At 39.7% G+C, this 25,040-nt stretch overlaps 1 protein-coding gene across 9 annotated transcripts in view; it reads left to right on the top strand.

The window, feature by feature from the left end:
* Positions 1-25,040, top strand: part of LOC119566874 (WAS/WASL-interacting protein family member 2-like) — a 140,284-nt gene that overhangs the window by 10,525 nt on the left and 104,719 nt on the right. For 6 of the 9 annotated variants that reach the window (XR_006292193.1, XM_043551256.1, XM_043551257.1 and 3 more), the window contains one exon: positions 8,726-9,089. Coding sequence is in view for 7 of the 9 variants with exons in the window: in XM_043551256.1 (XP_043407191.1) it covers positions 8,726-8,758 (33 nt within the window). In the remaining 2 variants the exon portion in view is untranslated. The remainder of the gene's footprint in view (positions 1-8,725; positions 9,090-25,040) is intronic. The other 3 variants (XR_005226340.2, XM_037905845.2, XM_037905841.2) reach the window with 1 other exon arrangement.

The raw sequence follows: 25,040 nt of genomic DNA, 5'->3' as shown, positions 1-25,040 counted from the left end.
CGGCTAGAAACTAAACCCTGAAATTCTAGGCATTGCCTATAATGTCTATCACTGGCTCTGGTCACGATTTAATCTACCCATTCAGGAAAAACCTGTTGTGGAACCTGCAGTGTCTCTGGACACCATTGGGATTGCCAGTCCTACCTGTTAAAAAAAATTATGAGTCAAGCTTCCCAAAATGATGAGATTTTTAGTTTTAAAAAAGTTTATTTTTATTTGCCTTCTGCTTTGGGTGCTGTTAGGTTCACATTTTCAAGATCTCTACAACGAGGTCTAGAAATTTACTTTAAAAAATGAAAGCATAGATTTTCTTGTAATTATCTGACTGCAGGATATGGGGCTTTAAAAAAAACCACCAAATATTGTGAGACTCCTGAGAGTTGGCAATACTGAATGGTTGTTTTCAATCCTTACATCAGCTGATGTATTTCAAAAAGTATTGATCACTTACACAAAAATGGGAAAGTAGATCATGTTATGTTTCAAAACTGCCACAAGATGGCAGTGTTTCAAAACATTACTGATAAACTCTGATTAAAACCCCCCTGATATTTTAGCAGGCCTTTCATTTTGTTTTATTGTATTTATAATGGTTAAGATTCAGAGCTGTTCCTCTGGAGAAATAAAGAGACTCAGTTACTATAAAAAGTTAGCATGTTGTAAGTTATGGAGGATCAGTTGTTCAAGAAAAAGATATGTTATTAAGCAATCATTATTTTACGTCTGTAATTTGGGATCACTGGCTGCAAATAATCGAGGAAAATAAGTGGAGTTAGCAGATTGGCAAACTTCAATCCGTCAGCAGTAACAATGAGTGAGTTTTGGAAGATTCACTGATTTACTGAAGTCCCAGTACTTTAAAGACCAGATCCTCCAGTCTGGTCAAGGTGTGACCCTTGTAAGACTGTGGGACCGAAACTGGAAATGGGTGAATGTGGCTTTAAACTACCTTTACAACTCCCATATCCTGGGGTCAATTTGCACTGGCTTGGACCCCCAGTGAAAGTTAGAGCAGCCTGTTGAAAGGTCAGGCAGATCTGGCAGTCTCTCTGATTGGTACCAGGTGTCATTCTTTTCAGATTTCTTCCATTTTGGTGGTTGCCTCCAGTAAAAGGTGCCCTAGGAATTACACATGATATTTGAATAGAGCCTGTCTGAACTATAATCCCAGCCTTCAGAAAGGCTTGCATTCATGAATGGGATTGAGTTTCAGGGTGGTACATTTTTGAATGATCCCATTTTCTCCTCCTTAATCAATAGATATGTAAGATAATGAGACAGACAGCTATTTATCACTCATTGTGCAAAAGAAAAAATATATAAAGCATAATATCTTTTCTAGTAAATGGACAAATCACTTTATCTTTATTATAACAGAAAATGAGATGGTTTAGTTAAGTTACTGAAAAGTCTGATGCTGTATTTGCTGGCCTCCTATTGAATTTTTTTTCATGAAGATTCACACCAAAAAATTGCAACAGAAATGAACCTCTTGGAAACTGCACTCTACAGATGAGTTTACCAAAAGTAAATCTATGTTTTCCTAACAAAATTACTTGCCGCATAACAAGGAGAATTTCTTTCTCCATATTTTAATGGTTCAAATTTATGAGCCTGTAAGAAAATAAAGCAAAAATCTTGGAGATGTGATGGTGTCATATATTTGAAAGAGGGTAGGAAAAAGTGTCCTGTACATAGATTTTTAAAGAAGGTGAATTCACTCTTTGTTGATCTGTTGTGTTTTAGGTGAATTACATAAAGACAATATACTAACTAGCAACCTAGGTAACGTAATATTTAGCACTTTATACGTAGTATGTAAAATATATAGCAAACACATATCCTTAAGGCATTGTGCAAAGATTAATAAATCTTCATCTGAGATAGGTAGGAGGAAAGTGTAATTATTCTTATTACACAAGTAGAGAAACAGACGCATAGAGAAGTTATTACTTGCACAAGGCTCAATGTGAGTCAGTGACAGATCTAGGAATAGAACATGGTTGTTCAGTAGATCATGATTGTTTGCCTCCAGTTGAAGTGCAATGTCTGATTGTATTATATTCCATTATCTCATATCCACATATATCCTAGTACTAAGTGGGTTATAATACTGCCATCAAGTGTCAAAATAGATTCATTAAGTGTATTTTATATATTTAGGACTTCTATTTCATCTGTTTATTAATTTCATTTGTGAGGAATTATTTTTAGGCATTTTTGAGTTTTATGTAGATGTTCACAAATTGAAGTTTGTTTTTTCTACTGGTTTCTCTTTGTATATACTGTAATGAGTAATCACTTTGTAATGTTCCCTGGTGCGCTTTAATGTGGTTCTTTTTCAAACAGCACTATGTTAAAGTGCATTGGGGAATCTTTAAGCAGGGTGGACCAATTAATGCACAGTGCTTCAGTACACTTCAGAAATCACACCACTGTAGACGACATTATTGCTCCGTATAGACAAGACTTTAGATACAAGTAACTATTTTTGGTGTTTTTTCTAGCACTTATTGTATAAACTCAAATTGTATCAGGTTTTTTAAATCTGTGTTTATCGGTTAAAACCAAAAATCAGAAGCCCTCCAGATTTAGATTTTGCATATCCTTTAAATGTACGATAAATACAAGTTAATATTACATAATTAAATTTACTTTAATAGATAGTGGGTCAGAGCCTCAGCTGGTGACTCTGATGACATTACCAAGAGTGGATCACAATTAAATGGTCTGAAGAATGGTGGTAGGCCCTGAAGATGGTTTACAGGCACGGGGGTTGCAGCTGAGAGCAAGACAGTATGCTGTGTGTGTTGGGCGGAGGGTCAATAGTATACCACAGATCTGAACTTTATGTAAACTACGTCTACCTCCAGAAACATGGAGCCCACCCATGAGGGTTCTTGGACAACAGGATGTGTTTTTGGAGGAGGAGCAGCTGTAGTCAATCCCATTCGTGGAGCACTGTGTGACAAAGTTCCTCCTCTATCTTGGTGGGTCTTGCGCGTATTGGCAGATTTGCTCTCCTTGGAGCTTCACGGCAGCCCTCAGCTTGACTGTTTTTCTGAACCTATAGTCCAGGTCAACTCCTCCTGTGTCTGACCAGGAGTTGGGAGGTTTGGGGGGAACCCGGGCCCGCCCTCTGCTCCGGGTTCCAGCCTAGGGCCTGTGGAATGCAGCTGTCTAGAGTGCCTTCTGGAACAGCTGTGCGACAGCTACAACTCCCTGGGCTACTTCCCCATGGCGTCCTCCCAGCATCTTCTTTATTATCACCATAGGACCTTCCTCCTGGTGTTTGATAATGCTTGTACACCTCAGTCCTCCAACAGTCCGCGTTCTCACTCTGAGCTCCTAGTGCCTCTTGCTCCCAGCTCTTCACAAGCACACCACAAACTGAAGTGAGCTCCTTTTTAAACCCAGGTGCCCTGATTAGCCTGCCTTAATTGATTCTAGCAACTTCTTGATTGGCTGCAGGTGTTCTAATCAGCCTGTCTATTTTAATTGTCTCCAGAAGGTTCCTGGTTGTTCTGGAACCTTCCCTGTTACCTTACCCAGGGAAAAGGGACCTACTTATCCTGGGGCTAATATATCTGCCTTCTGTTACTCTCCTGTAGCCATCTGGCCCGACCCTGTCACAACTGATACAAGAATAGTACAGTATTCTATAGTAATAAGGCCTCCCCCTCAAAAATAAATAAATTATAGTAACTTTACTGTATTCTGTAGTATTTTGGGACCCTTCTGTGCTCATATATGGAGTGGCATGCTACATCCCACTTCTCTTTGCTGGCAGTTAAGAAAAACTTGGAGCACAACAGTACTTGGGAGAAGATATTACCACTGTTTGTGGGGACACAGTATTGCTGTTTGGGGGAGGAAGGGACATAGTGTAACTGTCTTTCCCAATATGAGCCCTATGGTGGTATTTTCTACTAAGGGCACCATCCAAACAGGCTTCCTGCATAATGACCTGCTTGTCTGTCTACAGTCCTGTCATAGCTAAACTCCATCTCACCCTGCTCTCAGCCACACAGTTTTGAATGCAAAAACAACAAGGAGTACTTGTGGCACCTTAGAGACTAATACATTTCTTTGGGCATAAGCTTTCGTGGGCTAAAACCCACTTATCAGATGCATGGACTGGAAAATATAGTAGGCAGTATACGGAGTACATGAAAAGGGAGTTGCCTTACCGTGTGTGTGTGGGGGCGGGGGGACTCAGTGCTAACGAGACAATTCAATTAAAGTGGAAGTGAGCTAGTCTCAATAGTAGAATCCCAAGGGAGGAAAAATCACTTTTGTAGTGGTAATTAGACTAATGTAATCAGGGTGGCCCATTTCAAACGGTTGACAAGAAGGTGTGAGTAACAGTAGGAGGAAATTATTTTTTGTAGTGACCCATCCACTCCCAGTCTTTATTCAGGCCTAATTTGATGGTGTCCAGTTTGCAAATTAATTCCAGTTCTGCAGTTTCTCGTTGGAGTCTGTTTTTGAAGATTTTTTTTTGTTGGAGAATTGTGACTTTTAGGTCTGAAATTGAGTGACCAGGGAGTTTGAAGTGTTCTCCGACTGGTTTTTGAATGTTATAATTCTTGACTTGATTTGTATCCATGTATTCTTTTGCTTAGAGACTGTCCGGTTTGGCCAGTGTACATGGCAGAGGGGCATTGCTGGCACATGATGCCATATATCACATTGGTAGAAGTGCAGGTGAATGAGTCCCTGGTGGTGCGGCTGATGTGGTTAGGTCCTATGATGGTGTCCCTTGAACAGATATGTGGACAGAGTTGGCAACGGGGTTTGTTGCAGGCATAGGTTCCTGGGTTAGTGTTTTTGCTGTATGGTGTGTAGTTGCTGGTGAGTATTTGCTTCAGGTGGGGGGCTGTCTGTAAGCGAGGACTGTCCTATCTCCCAAGATCTGTGAGAGTGAGGGATCGTCCTTTAGGATAGCTTGTAGATTCTTGATGATGTGCTGGAGAGGTTTTAGTTGGGGGCTGAAGGTGATGACTAGTGGCGTTCTGTTACTTTCTTTGTTGGGCCTGTCCTGTAGTAGGTGACTTCTGGGTACTCTTCTGGCTCTGTCAATCTGTTTCTTCACTTCAGCAGGTGGGTACTGTAGTTTTAAGAATGCTTGATAGAGATCCTGTAGGTGTTTGCCTCTGTCTGAGGGATGGGAGCAAATACAGTTGTATCTTAGAGCTTGGCTGTAGACCAGTGGTTCCCAAACTTGTTCCGCCGCCTGTGCACGGAAAGCCCCTGGCAGGCCAGGCCTGTTTGTTTACCTGCCGCGTCCGCAGGTTCGGCCGATCGCGGCTCCCAGTGGTCGCGGTTCACTGCTCCAGGCCAATGGGAGCTGCTGGAAGCGGCAGCTAGTATGGCAGAACTAGTTTGGGAGCCACTGTTGTAGACAATGGATTGTGTGATGTAGTCTGGATGAAAGCTGGAGGCATGTAGATAAGTATAGCGGTCAGTAGGTTTCTGGTATATGGTGGTGTTTATGTGACCATCACTTATTTGCACTTTAGTGTCAAGGAAGTGGATCTCTTGTGTGGACTGGTCCAAGCTGAGGTTGATGGTGGGGTGGAAATTGTTGAAATCCTGGTGGAATTCCTCAAGGGCCTCTTTCCCATGGGTCCAGATGTTGAAGATGTCATCAGTGTAGTACAAGTGGAGTAGGGATTTTAGGGGACAAGAGCTGAAGAAGCATTGTTCTAAGTCGGCCATAAAAATGTGGGCATACTGTGGGGCCATGCAGGTACCCATAGCAGTGCCACTGACTTGAAGGTATAAATTGTCCCCAAAGGTGAAATAGTTGTGGGTGAGGACAAAGTCACAAAGTTCAGCCACCAGGTAGCCACCAGCTGTCTTGAGTGGTTCCTTAGAATATGTGCTAATTACTTATGCTAAACAATGGGTTCCACCTTGCATTAGCTGTGCTGCTGAGAGTACCTTTTGTAGACCTGAAGTAGAGCTCTGTGTAGTTCGAAAGCTTGTCTCTCTCACCAACAGAAGTTGGTCCAATAAAAGCACCACCGTGTCTTTCTAATATTCTGGGACTGAGCCGGCTACAACTGCACCTTAAATTATTGTCTGTCTGTTATAAATAGGACCAAATCTTGAAGTCCATATTCGGATACCCATAACCTCCCCCATTACTCTCATTAGTGAAGGGAGCCAAACGTGCAAAACTGGACTGGGGCAGCTACTGAAGGGAGAGAGTTTCTCCAGTTATTTCCCCTCTTAGGCCAAGAGGAAATCCCTACACAGGTTGGGGCCCCATTGACTGATATCTGGTATATCCATTAACTTCAGCAACATGTGAGTTTTGCTTGAATAAGCACTGTCTGACTTGACCCGAGATCTTTTAAAGTACAACTCTAGTTTAGATATTCTGCTGAAAATGTAATAACTCTACCTATTTGAATATGCCAGTAAGTGACTTACATAATCCACAGATTCTCTTCTTACTGCTTCAGCTTCTTGCTTTTGATAATGAATTAAATGCAACAAAATGTTGCAATGTTCTTTCTCTAGAAAACATGAATACATCTCCCACTTTTGTAACTCTGAGTAGGGAATTAAGGCCAGACAGGCAGAAGATAATATTGTTTTGGACTTACCCCATACTCAACCTACCCACAAGTCAGACAAAATTATATTTATAAATTGCTTTCAAGAAAAATGTATGTATTGCTTAAAATTTTTTTAATCTAGGAGTTTCAGGAAGCGGACGAGTTAGTAAAGGTAATATTTCAGTCTACATATCAAATCACTTTTGTAATGGCTATAAATATTGTAACATGTTAAAGGTGAAATTCTCCTGCACAAATCTGAGTTCAGGAGTTCAAGAAACTTTGTCCTCCAACCTGGTGGTAGACTTTTTAGTGCAGCAGTTCCTCTGTGATTTCTACTCCAGCTCTACTTCCTGAAATAGTAGCCTTTCTGTGTCACCTTTCTATCCTTTGTATCCATGTAAGAATAGATATTATCCTTTATCTTGTTTCATTCCAGTGCTCCCTTCCATGCTGGCATGTACGATGCTGACATGTAGCATACCCCCCTATGTTCTTCCATCTATCTGGATTCAGAGGGCCTTAATGCAGCTGCTCTTTGCCTACACCTTCATTGCATTTATGTATGCTGGAGCTGCATGAAGGCCTTGCCTAAGTCCACTGCTAGCAGGTGAATTCACCTTTAGTAAAATGGTAGAAAAAAATCATATAATGTAATGACCCTTAACTAGTCTTTTTGTTTTATCTAACAGTTTGTTCACCAGGAAGCCGTAGATGATAAGAATATTCAAAACATTCACTATTCTCCTGACACAAAGCTCCAGAACAAGGAGCAATGGTCTCAAGTTGCAGTGGGGGAGGTCTAGGTTGGATATTAGGAAACACTATTTCAGTAGGAGGGTGGTGAAGCACTGGAATGGGTTACCTAAGGAGGTGGTGGAATCTCCATCCTTAGAGGTTTTTAAGCCTCGGCTTGACAAAGCCCTGGCTGGGATGATTTAGTTGGTGTTGGTCCTGCTTTGAGCAGGGGGTTGGACTAGATGACCTCCTGAGGTCCCTTCCAAACCTAATCTTCTATGGTTTTATGATTCCTTGTCCATCTCTGTGCACTTTCTGTGATGCTGTTCTTGTAGTAACATATAAACTTTGTTGATTTACCCACCTTCCCCTCACATAGTGGTCTTTTTTTATTCTTGTCTTTGAAAAACACGTGGAAATAAAAAAACCCTTCGCTCCTATATTCCACAGTTGTATGACCTTGGGCTGTGATCTTGTTGGATCTTACAAACTGAACAGGATCAAGTTTAGTCAGTACTTGAATTGATGACATCCCCAGTAAAACCCAGGAAGTGTAGAAAATAGTTTTAGTGACTTACTAGGTAGTATTCTTCCCACTGAGCCAGTAATGATCCAGTGACCCACCAGAACTGTAGTGACACTGCAGTAGCATGAGTGTATGAGCCCACCCAGGATCCTGGGTACGTACTTGAGCAGCTAGCCAATGTTGCTGCCCTTGCTGCCGAAGCTTCACCGCAATTGTTGTTTGAGCTAGCTATATCAAAGCTACCTTGGGTATGTGTTCACATGCTGCATTCACACCTCTGATTGCAGTGTAGACATACCCGTAGTGCCATCATGCCCAAGGTTGGCAGTCAGTTAAGTTTTTGCAGCTCTGAGGATATTAAACCCTCTCTCTCCCACTGGATATCCACATCAGTCCAGCTTGTCCTTTTTAAAATGCATCTAAAAGCCTATTTCCAATAAATTATTTTTCTTAATCATAGTGTATGACTCCTCTTGAACAACATCATTTTGTTTGTTTGGCTATCCAACTTTTTGTTCTGTTATTATGATATATTTTATTTGTTTTATTTATTTTAAAACCTTTGGTCAAAGGTTTTTAAATATTATTTATTACTACTGTGGTTGCCTAAGTAAGAACCTTCCAGATTAGCTAAGCTCCCGTTGAAACCAAAGGGAGTTTTTCCTGAGTAAGGACTTAGGTTTAGATCCAAAAATCTTACTGTTGTTATTAATAATAATTAAGCTGTAACTAATAACAGTGTTAGTTTAACTCCTCCCTAGACTCTTAAATGCTTTGACTCTAAACACAATAAGCCTAGTTCTTTTATGTTTACTATTTGTGTATATTTTAAACTGTGATTGGTGCCTTTAATGCAGTGTTATAGTGTTTTTTTGTTTTTTTTTTTTAAAAGGATTTGCCCATAGCTACTGGTCACAACAGCTGAGGAGAAAAGAAATGCTTGGTAAGAAGAGCTATTCTCTTGCAAAATTATCCACTTTTGAAAAATGGATATTTAAGCAGTATACAAGCCATCACAGTAAAAGACCCATCCTATTTGTCTTACTCATGAAAGTAGTCGCAGCCATGTCATCGTGCGCAAGAGAGAGGAGCTGAAGGGCTTCAACTCACTGGATGACCTGCTGCACGTCAAGGGCATCACCACCCAGATCCTGGAGCTGAACAGCCAGCGCATGATCTGCAGGAGGAGGCCAAGCAGCGAGGAGGTTCCTGGTGGGAGCCCCAGCCAGCAGGGGCACACTGCCCCCGTGCCTCAGGTAGGGAGCAACGGGCCATGTTCTGCCTGTGCTGTGCGGGGTGCCCAGTTGGGGGAGGGTGTCTATGGCTCTCCGAGTGGGAGGGGTCCAGCCATTATTGTAAAGGGAGGCAGGTACTCATGGGTGTTTCATTTGCACAGAATCTTTTTCATCATTTTAATGCAGGGAGGGATAGCTCAGTGGTTTGAGCATTGGCCTGCTAAACCCAGGATTGTGAGTTCAATCCTTGAGGGGGCCATTTAGAGATCTGGTGCAAAAATTGGGGACTGGCCGTGCTTTGAGCAGGGGGTTGGACTAGATGACCTCCTGAGGTCCCGTCCAACCCTGATATTCTATGATTAGTAGCGTAGTACAGCTATTAATATATTCAGAAACTTATCCTTATTATAGTCCAAATTATGATACAATATGCAGCTACAAACTCTGCGTTGTGTATGTTTGCCCACTGTTTAGTATCTCCTGTCCGTTATTTTAGCTTAATAGTATATTTAATAAATGTATTGAAATGCGTTCCTTGTGTTGTTTATATATATCTGAAAGAAACTACCTCCTTCCTCGTGTCCCAGTATAGCACTCAGTGTTTGCTGTGGTGTTTGAACTGTGAGTGCCTAGATCTGAGCTTTCTGCTGAGAGTGTCAGCAACTTTTGTCTCTGGAGCTTGCGCCTCCTGGCTGTCTGTTAAGGGTTTTTGGACTTGGCTGTAGATATTATACTAGGTGTCCTTTTGGAGGCGGGAAGGAATTAGCCTGACCATTGCGGGGGCTTTTTTCACCTTTTTCTATCAGCAGCTTAGGGACTCAGTGAATAGGTTAAATTGTAAAAATCCATGTTGTGGCATCTTGGCAGGTATACAGTGCAAGTAATCATTCAATAGACAGTTCAGTTCCCTGATAAACTAGAATTGGAAGTTGCTTAGGAGAAGGCAACTCCTAAAGAAGGTAGGGAATAAGGCTGGGGCTCCTAATGTTTGGTAGAAAGTGGAGACAATCCCTCTTCCCCGTCTTCTTACCCTTCATATGAGGAGAGGGTGGTGGGATCTGTGACGTTATCTGATTAAAATATGATCATATAGATAATTGTTGCAACCACTGTTATATATTTGCAGCAAATCTTATACAAAGGTTGTCAAGTGAGGTGTCTATGAAAAGGTTATGATTTGCTGGTTCTGATTATGCTATAGGTATGCATGTATCATTTTTGTATTTGAAGTTTATAAATATTGGCTCTATACCTGGATTTCAAATGTTTGTTCCTGGGGTAACACCCACAAGGTAATTAGCCAGCACATCTTGGAGAGACTATTTACATTGAGTGGCCCATCAAAAGAACATTTAACTGACAATGGACCATGGGAGACACCTATCTACACTTAATAGAATTTCCTGCTGTGACAAGGCAAAATGCATGGACATGTGATTTGCCCATGTGACTCCAAACTCCATCTTGTTGCTGTAATTTTCCACAGTAAGAACAATGGGATTCCCTCCACATGGCAGAAACTATAAAAGGCCCTGGAAACTCCTCCATTTTACTTCTGTCTTGCTCCAGCCTCTGGACTATAAACTTATATTAATGGGAGCATTCTAACCAATGAACTGAGGTCCTTCCAATGATTTGGAAGCAGCCAGAGACATGATTTAAGCCAGCAGTTTATCCCATCACTGCTACAAGCCTGAACCAAGAACTTTTCAATTTATGTATTTGATTCCTTTAACCAGTTTTAACTATCACCTTCCTTTCTTTCTTTTTATAAATAAACCTTTAGATTTTAGATACTAAAGGATCGGCAACTGCGTGATTTTGGGTAAGATCTAAGTTATGTATTAACCTGGGTGTGTGGTTGGTCCTTTGGGATCAGAAGAACCGTTTATTTGATAGACTGGTTGTAAAGAACCGCTCACCTTTAAATCCAGTGTTTTCGGTGGTAATACAAGGACTGGAATGCCCAAGGAAACTGCTTTTATGACTTCTTGTTAGTCAGTGTGGTAAAACAGAAGTTTACTTTTGTTGCTGGTTTGGTATATCCTATGGGGGATTAGCCACCAGTCTCGGGGTGTATATGCCCTATTCCTCAGCAGTTCGTCCTGAATTTGGCATCCTCATTTGTGACCCACTGAGGCACGGTTACAGGGTCTCAGTAATGGTGCTGGGACCAGGTTAACGGAGTGGAAGGTTGATGGCAGCCCTCTACCAGATTACAAAGGAGAGAAGATCTGCACTGGATGAGTTATTGGTGCATAGATCCCAGATATTTTACTTAATAAAGTTGCGGCCTACTTAGACAAGACATCAGGAATTAGTTTTATCTGTCATTTGGCCTGAAAACCTCAGAATTAGTGGTCTCAGTTCTGTTGTTCACCGGCTACATCACAAAACCCACTATTCGTAATTTGTACTAACTGGCTGTCTTGTTGTCAGTCTCAGTAGAAAGGGGCTAAACTGGCACAGAACTTGATCTATCCTTCCACATGTAAGGCTCATTGGTGAGGCAATATTTGTACTGGTGTTGCACCTGTTCTGTAGTTTTCAGATCCTTTCAAGAACACTAAGTTTATTTTTAAAATAATGGAAAATTGGAAATATAGATATTAATTTGTGGACTCTTGTTTTCATTTTAGCGTTTTAGTCTCCTCCCTGTGGAGGAGAAGAGAAGATTTCACTACGGAATGATGGAAGGGTTGATGTTGGTGGTCAGATAGTTGTTGTATTAATAGCAAATTTGACATTCTGAAGAGAATCGGCACTAATGGCTCCATCACTCCAAGCTTCAATTTGTTCAAATTGTGTGTAATTATCTCTTAGTCTTAAACGGTAAATCACCACCATCTTAAGAAACTCTCACTTCTCTCCTGTCTATTTCAGAAATCCCTGTTTTCAAGATCCTGTGTAGACTTTTTCTCTTCACCTCACTCTCTCTCTGAACTGAGCAGTTCATTCCCTGTGTTTCTCCAACTGCAGATGTCTTTGTCCTCATTCCTTGCCTCTTCAGAGGTGTAGATCATTCTTTTGCACTGTCCAGGAACAGCCTTTTTGTGTTCCTGCTCCCAGCTTATGCCATCTTTATTTTTTTTTTTTTTTCAAATCCCATCTTAAAAGCCTTGGATATCTTTTAAAACTCTGTCTCTAATAAAATAAGCAAATTCCTCTCCCCTTGCTCAGTCATTTTCTCTCAACTGTGACAGTTGTTCTTCTTTTATCCCCTTCTTTTCCACACCTGTAACCTACAAATTATACCTGTAACATTAGATAAGTTATTAGCATCTGAAATCTGTAAATGGATATTAAATATTTTTTGGTTCTTTTTATGAACTATGCTTTACAAAAATGTATTGTAGAGGCCCATAATGTTAAGTCTTGATTTGAAAATTGAGTAAAGTTTTAGAGAAAGACTTAGAAAAGTGATTAGCAAAATGATATGTTGGATAAATCTGGCTGATACCTGGGAGAAACACTCTTGCCTACACTATAATTATTTTTACTGAATGTTTTAGAGACTGGCTAAAAAGTTCACCCTGCAGTGCCCTCTATGGACCACTCTCTGTCTTACCTCATGTAGATTACTCACCTGGGTTTTTATTTTGACCCATTCTTGGTCTCCTTTCAACTCATCAGTTGTGCTGCCCTATTTATCTAGAACTCTCTCCTCCTTTTTACAAGTTATTACAAGTTATTTTTTTCTAAACCTTGCTTTAAGTCCTTCCTTTTCTCTTTAGCTTGTGGTAAACCTGGTGTAATTCAAAGGCATCAGTCCCAAGTCACCTTCTGTGGTCATATGAGAGCAATTTGCACCCGTTATGTATGTGGGATTAGCTCCACTTTTGATTTTATCACAAGACTCTCAATATCTGATGTTTTACTTAAAGCTCTAGTGCTGTTGGAGACAAGTGATTATGAGAGAGTCTCATTTTATGGTTAAAAAAGTGAATTTCTGGTCCACATGCTTGCAGAGAAAATCTTGAAAATGAGAATAGGAGTGTGCCCTAAAGGCTCAAAAGCCAGAAGACAAACATAAAGAACCTCCAATTAAAAAAATAAATCTCATCATTCTTAAGCCAATCTCATGACTCTTTGCAGCCTGATTCATGATTTTGAACATTTGGGATTATCAATACTGGAACCCCAAACCAGTGGACGGTAATAGAACTAGCCCTGGGACAATGCTGAAAGAGCATGTTTGACAGCCAGGCTGGCCCTGCTTATTCCTGGAATGGATTTGTCCACTTTTGGGGTGCACTGCTGGCTCAAGGCCCCCTGGTGGAGCAGTAGTTATACCTTGCCTTTTCCGTTATGCTCCCCACTTTAGACAGGCTTACTCAGGAGTGGATGTGGCTCATAATCTAACTATGAAATACTGTTAGAAAAACTCCATAAGAATGTAGCTGCATTAAAGAAGCAGTTATTGTTCACCTGTCCAGATTTAACAAATAGATAGTACGGTTTTCTTCCCCAAGGGGACTAATAATCAACAAAGCCCAGTAACTTTTTAATATGTCTCCTATCTAAATCTTCCTGACCAAACCAATATACTTGCTGTTTAATGCAGATTTTTTGTAGTTTATTTCTTCTTAGTCTCCATTTCTGTTTAGTGTAGAAAAATCACCAGAGCTCAGGTGGGACGCTGTGCAGTAATGTGTTTGTAATCAACAGATTAGTTAATCAGCCATGATTTATTAATGATGAATTAATTATACCTGATTGTGCAGTTCTGCTGGCTAAATGGAGCTTTAACGGGGTTATTTTATTAATCATCACTGTGCTAATTGCAGACACTTACAGAAAGTCACTAATTAAACATGCAACCAACCATATGTGAAACAAACCAGGCTGCTGAGAAGGGCAAGAATAAGAGCACATATTTTCTGAACAACAAACTTTATTTTCCATGAAATATTATGTTGTTGACTTGGCGATGCTAATTAACCACCAAGAATTGTTTAATACATTACAGATTTTTGGTCAGCAAAAAATGGAAATTGATCTTTAGGCCAAATTCAGTAGGCACTCTTTCTAGCCCACATTCTGCCTGGCTTCTCTCTCTCATGTGCACAGCCCCAAAACAAATTGTTTACAGTCTGTGTCCTTGTTCACTGTAAATAGCGAAGAAGTCTTGTTAACTGTAAAAGTGGATAGCCATTTTGGAAACAGTGCTCATAACCTTGTGCCCAGTCGTCGAGGTGCTGAATGACCTCAGCACATTGTAGGACTGAGGCCTTTATTAGGATTGAAATTAGAACAAGTGTGAGTGAGCCCTCAGAAAGGGAACCATAGATGTGTTAAACCTTGGTAAAGCAAATATTAGCAAAATATATTTGAACAGAGTTTTAGGAATTGAAACAAATGGAAAGGATACAGAAGGAAAATAGGAAAAACCCAAAGGTGTGCCGCAAGGAATACAAAAAATATGTGTCTTCCTGATAGGGTGACCAGATGTCCCAATATTATCAGGACAGTCCCTATATTGCCTCCTCGCCATGTCCTGATTTTTCACACCTGCTACCTCGTCACCTACTTCCTCTTGAAATGAATAAATTGCATTCCAGTCAGCTTGATTAACATTAAATGGTTGATTTTTGTCCATTTGATCTTCAGAGTGCACATCACAGGTTGCATTGTGTCCTTAAAACATCAATAACAGTGTCTGAATGCTGCAATGTTTTGTTTTAGACATCATTTATGGGTTTTCCCTGGGCCTGGAATCTTGTTTTATTCAGACTGTTGGCCTTTGTTAATTAAATGTCAATTTACTTTTAAAGCAACTACTTTGAATGGTGGAATTGTCTAGTACTACCTGCCGAAAGTGACCACAATTAATCAAAATAAATAAAGTGTGTAGTTTATATTATTTTTAATACAAAGGATTTAATTTCCGAGGTTTGATCAAATTAAATGGTGGGTTTAATTAACTGATAATTGAATTAAATGGAAGACACTCTGAGGAGGAAGCGGGGAGAAATGTAGTGGTCCCCATTTTGGGCTCCACTGTGGCTCCTTTATGTTCATTCACCTGATACAGAGGGACCACATAGTTGTTGAGGGGGCTTCTGGGCCATAACTCTGATTCCCAGGATGGCATAGGACTACTGGAACAGGCCTATGCTGCTTGCTTTATACAGTCCCTGGCACAGGGATGTGCTCATGGAATGACTATGGTCAGCCGAAGCATGTTGGGCAGGGAGTGGGTGTGTCTGGATATTCTGGGTCATGAGAGCATCCACAGAAGGCCATTCAAAGCCACCATAACTTAAAATAAGTCCCTGGGTAGGCCAAGAATTCAAAAGATACATATGTGGCTTAAATCCACTTTTGCTTCCACAACTTTCTTGACCTGCACTGCTGCAGGAGCACAGCTCAGAAATGACATATAGGAAGGAAACAAAGTTGAAAAAGAGTAAGAGACATAAATCAATATGGTTACTACTATAGGAGAAGCTAAACTACAGAAGAGAATGTAAGACGATAGAGAGAACCAATAGTGCATAAAATAAGCAATTTAACTGATTTACTTAATGTGCTCATGAAAATCCTTTGTTACAGTTCTTTGTCGTGTAGGCGAGCATAAACCGAAAAACATACATAAAGTCAAGACTAAAATTAAAAAGATAATTTTAAAAGTTGCAAATAAAAGCAATACCAGATTTTGCAAATCTCCACACAGCAAGAGGTCACTGAGACGGAGACCATGTGCTCCATGAGGGATAGTGAGGGAAGCTTAGCAACAGATGAGGCAGATATTGCTGGGAAACTAAACAATTTCTTTGTCTCAGTGTTCATCAGTGAGTGACAGGGAAACATGCCAGAACCAGAGAGGAGCTTCCCAGGGATACAAAATTGAAACTGAATGAAAATTAAGGTTGACACCAGAGCAGGTAAAAATTGAATTAGTTCAATTAACAACCGAGACATCTCCAAGACAGGGCAGCTTGCAAGTCAGAGTTCTGAAGTGCTTTTTGTAGGAGCTGGCCTTTAACTCATTCTCAGGTTTGTAAAGAAAAATATGAAACAAAATATAATTGTTCTAAGTTTTTATTTTATTCCCTAAACATTTTCTGTACAACAGTCAGAAAATGTGTATGGTTCATAAGATTTTGGAAAGTAAAAATAATGAAAATGAAAATATCTTTGTACATTAGAGAAGTTTGAAAGAGAACACTGATTGAATGGCTGTAGCAGAGACTGTTCCCTCCTGCTGATATGAACAGACTGGAAAGGGGTTATTTGAAAGTTATATAAAATTGTGAAAGCCTTTAGGAACTGATGAAAGCCCCACAAATAGGAGAGCCAAAGTTTTCAAAAGGGTCCCCTTTTTTTTTTCAGTGCCTCATTTTTTTGCGTGGCCAACTTCAAACACGTTAAGATGAGGTGCTTCAAATTGGTCACCATGAAATGGAGACAACTCCAAATCAGAGCCCATTTTTGAACATTTTAGCTTTAATATCTACTACAGGATGGACAAAGGTGAATTTTATAGATGAGTCATTTGAAGTAAAAGGTTGGCTTTACAACATGGTGTCTTCATTCAGACACAGATATTATTCCAAACCCTTGATTTTTTTTTTTTTTTTTTTTTTTAAGGATTCAGTGGCATTGCTGTGATGGCATTTAAATATGTGATGGCATTTAAATATGATCAGCCACAGCAAAACAGCATGTGCATGCATCAGTTCTGAACTTGAGCTGTTGTCTTATGCACCAGTCATTACACAGGAAAAACTCTCTTTGACTTCACTGAGTTTTTATTTTTAGATTATAGAATGGGACCCTGTAAGTGAAGGAAAAGATGAGCATTACGTTGATTTGTCTTTGTAACTTTTAATTTTGTTTTGATACAAAAGTTGTCTTCAGCATTAGAAAATCTCATTAATCTGTTTCAAAAGGGAACCTGAACCTGACATATCACACAGATATTTCAAAGCTTTTTTTAGCGAGAGATTAGCTTTTGGGACATTGTGTTTTTTCTTGGCAAAGCTTTAGGTGTTTTGCCTTATTAACTGATAAAACCAGACCTCTTCTTTTCTTGGCTTCATGATCTATGTTATAGGCTTGTGCAGGATGTTACACTTTTCAGGTTTCCCTGTCTCACTTGTGACATTATCAAACTAAAATATTGTTTTTCCTATGAATAATTATTGTGCTGCATAAAACTATGAAGTAGGTAAAATTAAATTAAGCAAACGCATGGCACGATCCAAGGTGTGGCTTTATCTGGGGGATTATTGGGACGCAGAGATTCGGAGGAGACAGGAATAACTATGACTCTGAGCTCCATCCAGGTTATGCTTCTCCTCACCACCCCAGATACCATGCTCACATAGAGATTATATGGTGACGAGTGTGGTTTAAATATCTAAGGCAAGATCCTCAATGTCTGCAAATTGTCATAGCTCAGTTGAAGTGAATGGAATTATAACAATTTACACCAGCTAAGGATCTGGCCTCTAGATATTAAACTACCTAGAGCTGGCAGCAGAGCCTGGGTAGAGATGAGAGAAGGTCAGAGACCTGAATCTGCAATCAAAATCAGGTCCTTTGCGGTTTTATTTCTGCATTGGACCCAAAACAAAGGGATTTGTCTGATTCCAGATCCCTGAAACCAAAACCCTTTTAATTCACAATGGGTGGGGTTAGATTTGGACTTTTTGATTTTGTCTGGTCTGTATTTTGTCAATCATTTTTCTTCATAAAAGCTTCCTCCTGGGGGCACTAACAGAAATAAATAATCTTAATGATAATGAGCATTGCAGTTGAGCAAATTCAGAAGAAATGGCTACCACTTATATTGTTTCCATTCAGAACAAATGCCTCTTTTTTGAAAGTGAAGAGGCAATGCTCTGAAGAATACTCTGGATATCAACTTCCTGAAGAAATGTGTGATTGACTCGTGTGTTTAACACAAACATCTCTTCTATTACATCTGGGTTTATATTTTTAAGAAATCTGTTTATTACAACTATGAAAAACTATGTGACATAACTAAAATATTTAATAGCAACAATATACAATATATTACATTTAATAAGAAACTGAAGACTCTTGCTCAGTAAAATAACAATTTCAGCAGAAAAACAAGATGTAAATTAAAAGCAAACACCTGCTCTTGTAAAATTGCACCACTGCAGGTACCAGCCCAGGAGAATTTGCAGATGGTTCTGTGTTTGCACACCTGACCTTAGCAGCCCTTCATCAATCTTAGACTGATTGATTCTCTGGAAAGCAGAGTACATTGTATCCCAGGATATTTCAAGACACCTTTTGAATTAGTTCCAACCAGAAGACCAATTAATTAGTACTTTCTTTCTTTTTAACACTTGCTAACAAAGGATCAACTGTGTCATCAAGGCACAGGTCTGACTGAGGGGTGGTGCGGTTATGTTGTCTCAGGGAGAGCTCTCTGAGGAGATGTACCTCAGGAGACAAAACCCTTGCCAGAATTCCCAGACACATGGGGGAGTGTGCAGAGTCCATCATTCTCTAAGATTGTGGAGAGGGTCAAGGAAGATTTGGTGGAGCCATGCGCCCTCTCTACATCCTCTAGAATGGTGCAATGTGATCCCATCCCTTCACCTGGCCATCTCTTCTGGCCAGTTCAAACTGGTAGAGAGACCATGGCTCCATCTTCTTTCTCTCCTTCCCCATCCCCTTTGAGGTGTCTTGCACCTCTCGGAGCTATAGGAGGGAGCAGTCTCTGCTGTCCCCTGAGAGGAGGGAATGATTATGCCTCATCTTTGCAAGGCTCCTTTTGCCCTCCTCCCCCTGTGCACCCATGCAAGGGCCTTGCACAACTAGAAGATGGTGCAGCTTGGTTAAAACATAATTGCTTTTTATAAAATTCATTAATTACAATCTAGAAAAAATGATTATTTATAATATAGATATTTGCTTGTCTTTCCCAAAGGCCTTCACATGTGGAGTCCTTCATGTTATGTACTTGTATACTTGTTCCTGTCTTAGTGCAGGGGGCTGGAGTAGGTGAGGTCCCTTCCAGACCTACATTTGTATAATTCTTTGTTTCCATCTTGTCACCTGTCTCGTTCAATATTCATAGGAAACCACTGAGGAAGATGGTGGTGTGCTTTGGGATGCAGTGTCGTCAACATGTTAATGATATTCAGCTTTATGTCTTCTTTACATTGAACCTGGATTCTATGATGTCATTATTCTCTCAGTGTTTGATAGAGATAGGGATATGGATGAAAGTGAACTGGCTGCCATTCCACTGAGAAAAAATAGAGGTGAAGATTGTAGGAAGTAAGAAGCATTTGAAGGTGTAAATGAAGGCTTTGGTCTGCATCTAATTTTTGCCAAAATTGTTTGCATTCTCAGGATTTACTGGATCCATTCTGGATTCCCATATAGCTTTAGTGGTCTGTGGTGCATTACATAGATGCATAGATTTATAAGGGATGATTGTGACCATCTAATCCAAACACAGGCCATAGTATTAAATCAAGTAATTCCTGAATTGAGGCCAATAACTTGTGGTTGAAGTAGAATTTATACTTTAGAAAAATATCCAATCTTGATTTAAAGACTTTTTACTTAATAGAAAATCCATCACATCCTTTGATAAATTGTTCCAATGGCTAATTACATTCACTTTCAAAAATTTGTGCTTTATTTCCAGCTTTAAGTTTTCTATATTCTACTTCCAGCCATTGGGTTTTGTTATCGTTTTGTAAGGTGGATTAGGCAGGCTCTATTACAAAGCCTGGATTCGTGGCTATTTGATGGTGCAGAGCACACCTCCTGAGCCTTGTGGGTTTACCTGATGTCTGTCCCTAACATTGTCACTGATCCCTGGAGCTAGGACTGGTTTCACTATACATAACTATGTGATTCACAGTTTTCAGTTGATCTTAATCACAAAAAAGTAGTTATTGTTACCAAATTCAAACACTTATGTCTTTGTCCTTTAAGGTGACCTGTAAAGAAAATAATTTAGTATGTTCTTTGTTGCTTTTGCTTCTGTATGGTGTATAAGTAAGGCCTGCTGTATTTTTACATTAGAAATTCAGATCTTGTGTATGGACAATTAGAGAAAAGAGGTTGGTTTATGACAGATACCAAGAGAAATTTGATTAACTGAGAAAGAAAACAGTTTTTTGAATGTTTAAAATTTTTTGTTTGTTTAAAATCTATTTAACTCAAGTGCCTGAATATATAGTAGTAAGAAAAGCTTTTTGTCTTAAATTTTAATAACTCCTTTAATTAGGGGCTTAGAAAATTCCCAATCCATATCTCTGGATTCTCCAAGAGACCTCCACTAATAAGAGAGAAAGCACAATGTGACATTCCTGATATGTCTAAAGTAATAAAACGTAGAAAAATGACTAACTAACTAGGATGATGCGGGGGTCTGACTAATTGTCTCTTTTTGGAATTAGAAAGGAATTTTTCCAGTTGGGCCAAATTGGCTGAAGCTGGTGGTTTTTTCATCTTCCCTGAAGCATTCTGGAGGCTCAGAAGGGGTATAGAAGACTAGGATTCAGAAGTCTAATATTAAAAGAAAATAGAGTCTATGTAGTTTGTCACAACTTTCCGTTGGTGTTCATTGGAGATAAAGGCTAAAAGGGCCAATTCCCAGAAGTAAATGAGATCTGGGATTTTGTAGGTGGACTTTGTGTTGGTAAAGAGAAGGGGAGGCCTGAACTCTTCACAGAACAAGGTTCCCCATTGGTACTTTCTACCTGCGAGGGGGAGGGTTAGAAGACTCATAAGTGAGCTAAGTCCTGGAGAGTAAGCTCAGGGATCAGCTTGAATTATTGGTTCTGGGTAGTCCTGAAACCCCCCACTGGAACTAGTTAAGTGCCTGGTATGTGAAATGGAGTGGGCATATACTGCCCCATGCAGTGTTAAGTTGCAGGCTTCTGCTTAAAATCCATTCAACTGTCTTTCATTCACCTGCATGTCCTGAATAAAAAGCTGTGGCATTCTGCTGTCCAATAGGACAATGAGCAGCTGTGCATGAAAGTGTCTAGGGAAAAATACAAACCACTATAGCAGCATTTCTCAAACTGAGGGTTCCGACCCAAAAGAGGGTTGCAAGAGTATTGTAGGGGATTTGCAAGAGCAGCAGCTGCTGGTCGGGCACCCAGCTCTGAAGGCAGTACTGCCAGCAGCAGCACAGAAGTAAGGGTAGCATGGTACATGTGTGGGGGTCATCACAGCATGAAATATTTTCAAAGGGAGTCCCAGCAAAAAAGCACTATAGCTATAGAAATTTATAGCTGTATAGCCATAGAAACGTTTTTAATGTTCCCTTTTAATTTTGGAGATCTTTAGTTAAAACTGCAGCAGTTCTCACAACCAACTGCATAAGCTATAAGTTAAACAGTGTGGATGACTTAATTTGCATAGCAGTTATCTAATTACAATGTCAAAATGTGGGGATAGAGTAACATAAAAGGGAAGTGTTGTATATGTTTTTTTCTCTTTAGCCAGCCGTCTTGTTTCTACATATCTTTTTATCTTTTCACCCAATTCCTAACCGTCTTTGCAAATTGCAGCAAATAAGACAAAAGACCAAAATGTACTTACTCTCTGGTTTTTGAAATAAAGTCCACAAGACAGAGTACTTCAAAATGGGCATACAGTTGGTAGAATAATGTAACTCATTCACTCCCTGAAAAGGCTAATGCACTGCTGTTATTAACAAAGCACTATCTTCATTAACACTGTGAGAATTGCAAAATTGAGGTCCCAGTCCTGAAAAAACTTACACATGCTTAACTTTATGCACAAGAATAGTCATATTAAGTTCAGTGGATTACGCACATCTAAGTCTTTGCAAAATTAGACGTTGAAACAACTAATTAGCTGTAGAACTCTCATCAGTAATTTTTCACATAACATCCTAAAACATACCTCTAAACAGAATATTCTTAAGATTAAGTGATAGCTTAATATTTAGAAACATAACATGGTCTGTCTAAACTAATGTAATGTTAAATACAGACATGCAGCCCTCTTGGCATCTCTCATTGACTGGCTTAGGTAAGGAACAACCTACTATGCTCGCTTTTGGAGATGGCATTCTTAGGCGCCTGTCTCTTCCCATTCATTGTAGGCGCCTAACTTGGCGTTGTAGATCTCAGTGTTGTTCCTGTTATTTTCTAGGCACCTCAAAGTTAAGTGCTGTCACTCTGTGTTGCAGTGCCTAAGTCCTATAATGGATCCCAGCCTTTAAAACTCTATCACATTGTTGTTTTTTTATTGAGAAAATTGAATGAAATACATCTTAATGCTGAATGTCAAAGACCGTTAAGCCATAATCTAGATAACATGAGCTGTTTTGTTTTTGCCACATTCAGGGAGGCATTTGAGTGAAAACAACGATTTTTAAAATTATGACTTTTTTAAAAAGGCTCCTTTAATTTCAGCCTTATGAAACACCACTTTGACAATTTAGCCACAAATCCTCCAGACATTGCTGAAAATACAGTAATTTTCCTCAGTTTGTATTTCTTTATGGAAGAATCGTATTTTGTCTTTTGGTTGTTTTCATTTGTAAAAATGAAAATTAAGTAAGTTTTCAAGTTAAATACAGATAGCTTGATTCCCACCCCCACCAATCTTAGTATGAAATACTCTGGACACTGATTGTGAGTACCTATACCTAAGAAAAATAAACTAAATGTCTCATTTATGTAACTGCTTTGACCCATTAGAGGCTTTTAAAGCATGCATCGCTGACTTCAGGGTTGCCTTTGTGAAGCTACTTACAGATCCTAGTTAAATCAGGCATTTTTATGTTTTTGCCCTCAGTCCCTTTTGTTTACCAGCAGGAGACAAAATATTTAATTAGTTTGGGGCCATTTATAATCTCTTCTGGGACAGCTCCAGCCACAACGCTGGACGCCACTTCTGAGTTAATTCCAGTCAGGCTGGCCCTTATACTACAACATATGGGTAACCTATAAGCCTCCAGCAAAAGTTGCAACAGCAAATATTAGTGGGGTGGGACTTCCCTGCTGGGAAAATACCGTGCAACAAAGCAAAAGGGGGCCAGCGTCACTAGTGGAGGTCAAGGCAGCACTTAGACCAAACAGCATCTGGCAAACTGTGGCAATTGGAAATCAATGAGAAACAGGGGGGTGGGCTGTAATTTTATGGCTGTTTGCACAAGAAAATAACTCCTCCTGAATCTAAAAAAAAAAAAATCTTATAGCATCCTTTGACATCATTCTCCATTATGGTTTTACATCTCTGTGTTTCTGTCAGTAAGTTGCATTGCACAGTTTGGTCATGATTTGTTTTTGTCTGTCAGAGTTAAACTGTGCCATTTGTTAAGTTTATCCGTTCTTTGACAATTTGGAAATTTCTTTCTAATTGGTTATATATAGGAGATTTAATTGTAATCCAATTCCAGTGTGTATTAAACTCTGTTAATGATGTTAATAAAACACTGAGGCTGAGGATTTAACTTTACAAAAGTCAAGATTCAAAAACTATAGAGCCAGGTCCTTAGCCAATGTAGACTAGTGTAGTGTTTCCGTGGCGACATCAACTCAGTCACAGTCACATACAATGATGATATATTCTGGATGATTGATTGTTAGTGTAGATTTTAAAATATAAGTGAGAGTTCCATTAGTCCTTGATTTTGTGCATTTAAATTCTCAAATTAGTGCTGTATTAATAAAAAATGAGGAGTATTTGTGGCATCTTAGAGACTAATAAATTTATCTGTCCGTAAGCTTTCATGAGCTAAAACCCACTTCATTGGATGCATGCAGTGGAAAATACAGTAGGAAGATATGTATACACAGAGAACATGAAAAAATGGGTGTTGCCATACCAACTGTAACTAGACCAAACCAATCAATTAAGGTGGGCTATTATCAACAGGAGAAAAAAAACTTTTGTAGTGATAATCAGAATGGCCCATTTCAAACAGTTGACAAGAAGGTGTGAGTAACAGTAAGGGGAAAAATTAGCATGGGGAAATAGTTTTTACTTTGTGTAATGACCCATCCACTCCCAGTCTTTATTCAAGCCTAATTTAATAGTGTCCAGTTTGCAAATTAATTCCAGTTCTGCAGTTTCTCGTTGGAGTCTGTTTTTGAAGATTTTTTTTGTTGGAGAATTGTGATTTTTAGGTCTGAAATTGAGTGACCAGGGAGTTTTAACTGTTCTCCGGCTGGTTTTTGAATGTTATAATTCTTGACGTCTGATTTGTGTCCATTTATTCTTTTGCGTAGAGATTGTCCGGTTTGGCCAATGTACATGGCAGAGGGGCATTGTCAGCACATGATGGCATATATCATATTGGTAGATGTACAGGTGAATGAGTCTCTTATGGTGTGGCTGATGTGATTAGGTCCTATGATGGTGTCCTAATAACTAGGCTATAGAGTCATTCTCACTCTTTTTCTGCTCCAATTAATATTTAATTATTTAATACAAAGTGGAATGGCTTGAACAAGAGAGACCCACATCAGAAAATCCCACAGTCCAGTAGTTACAGCACCCACCTGAGAGGTGAGAAATCCCTTTTCACATCTCTTCTCCTCATCAGGCAGAAGGAGGAATTGAACCAGGTTCTTGCACATCCAATGTAAATGCTTAAGAACTGGGTTAAAGGAGATAAGGTAGATTGTGCCTCCCCTACCATTTTATGTGGAGCTAGATGTACTCTGAGCACAACTTGTAGATCAGGAAAGTAAACACCTGGTTTGAGGATTGCTCCAAGGCTGCCTGCTGGCCTGGGTCCCATTCAAAACCAGGAGGAAGAGATGCCCCCATTATAACTTTTAGCCCAGTTTTAGAGCACTCATCTGGGTTGTGGGAAACCAAGATTCAATTCCAACCCCTCTGCCGGAAAGGGAGAAAAGAGACCCCTTGTTCAAGTCATATCTCTCAGGAGAATTCTCTAATCACTGAATTCTTGGTTCTTCTTCAAGGAGCATCCCTATGGAAATCCAATTTAGGTGTCTTGGCGCCCTGTGCTCGTAG

Source organism: Chelonia mydas, chromosome 7, assembly GCF_015237465.2.
Source record: "Chelonia mydas isolate rCheMyd1 chromosome 7, rCheMyd1.pri.v2, whole genome shotgun sequence".
NCBI lineage: Eukaryota > Metazoa > Chordata > Testudines > Cheloniidae > Chelonia > Chelonia mydas.
Note: the sequence above shows the minus strand (reverse complement) of the source record. Positions and strands in the feature narration are given on the sequence as shown.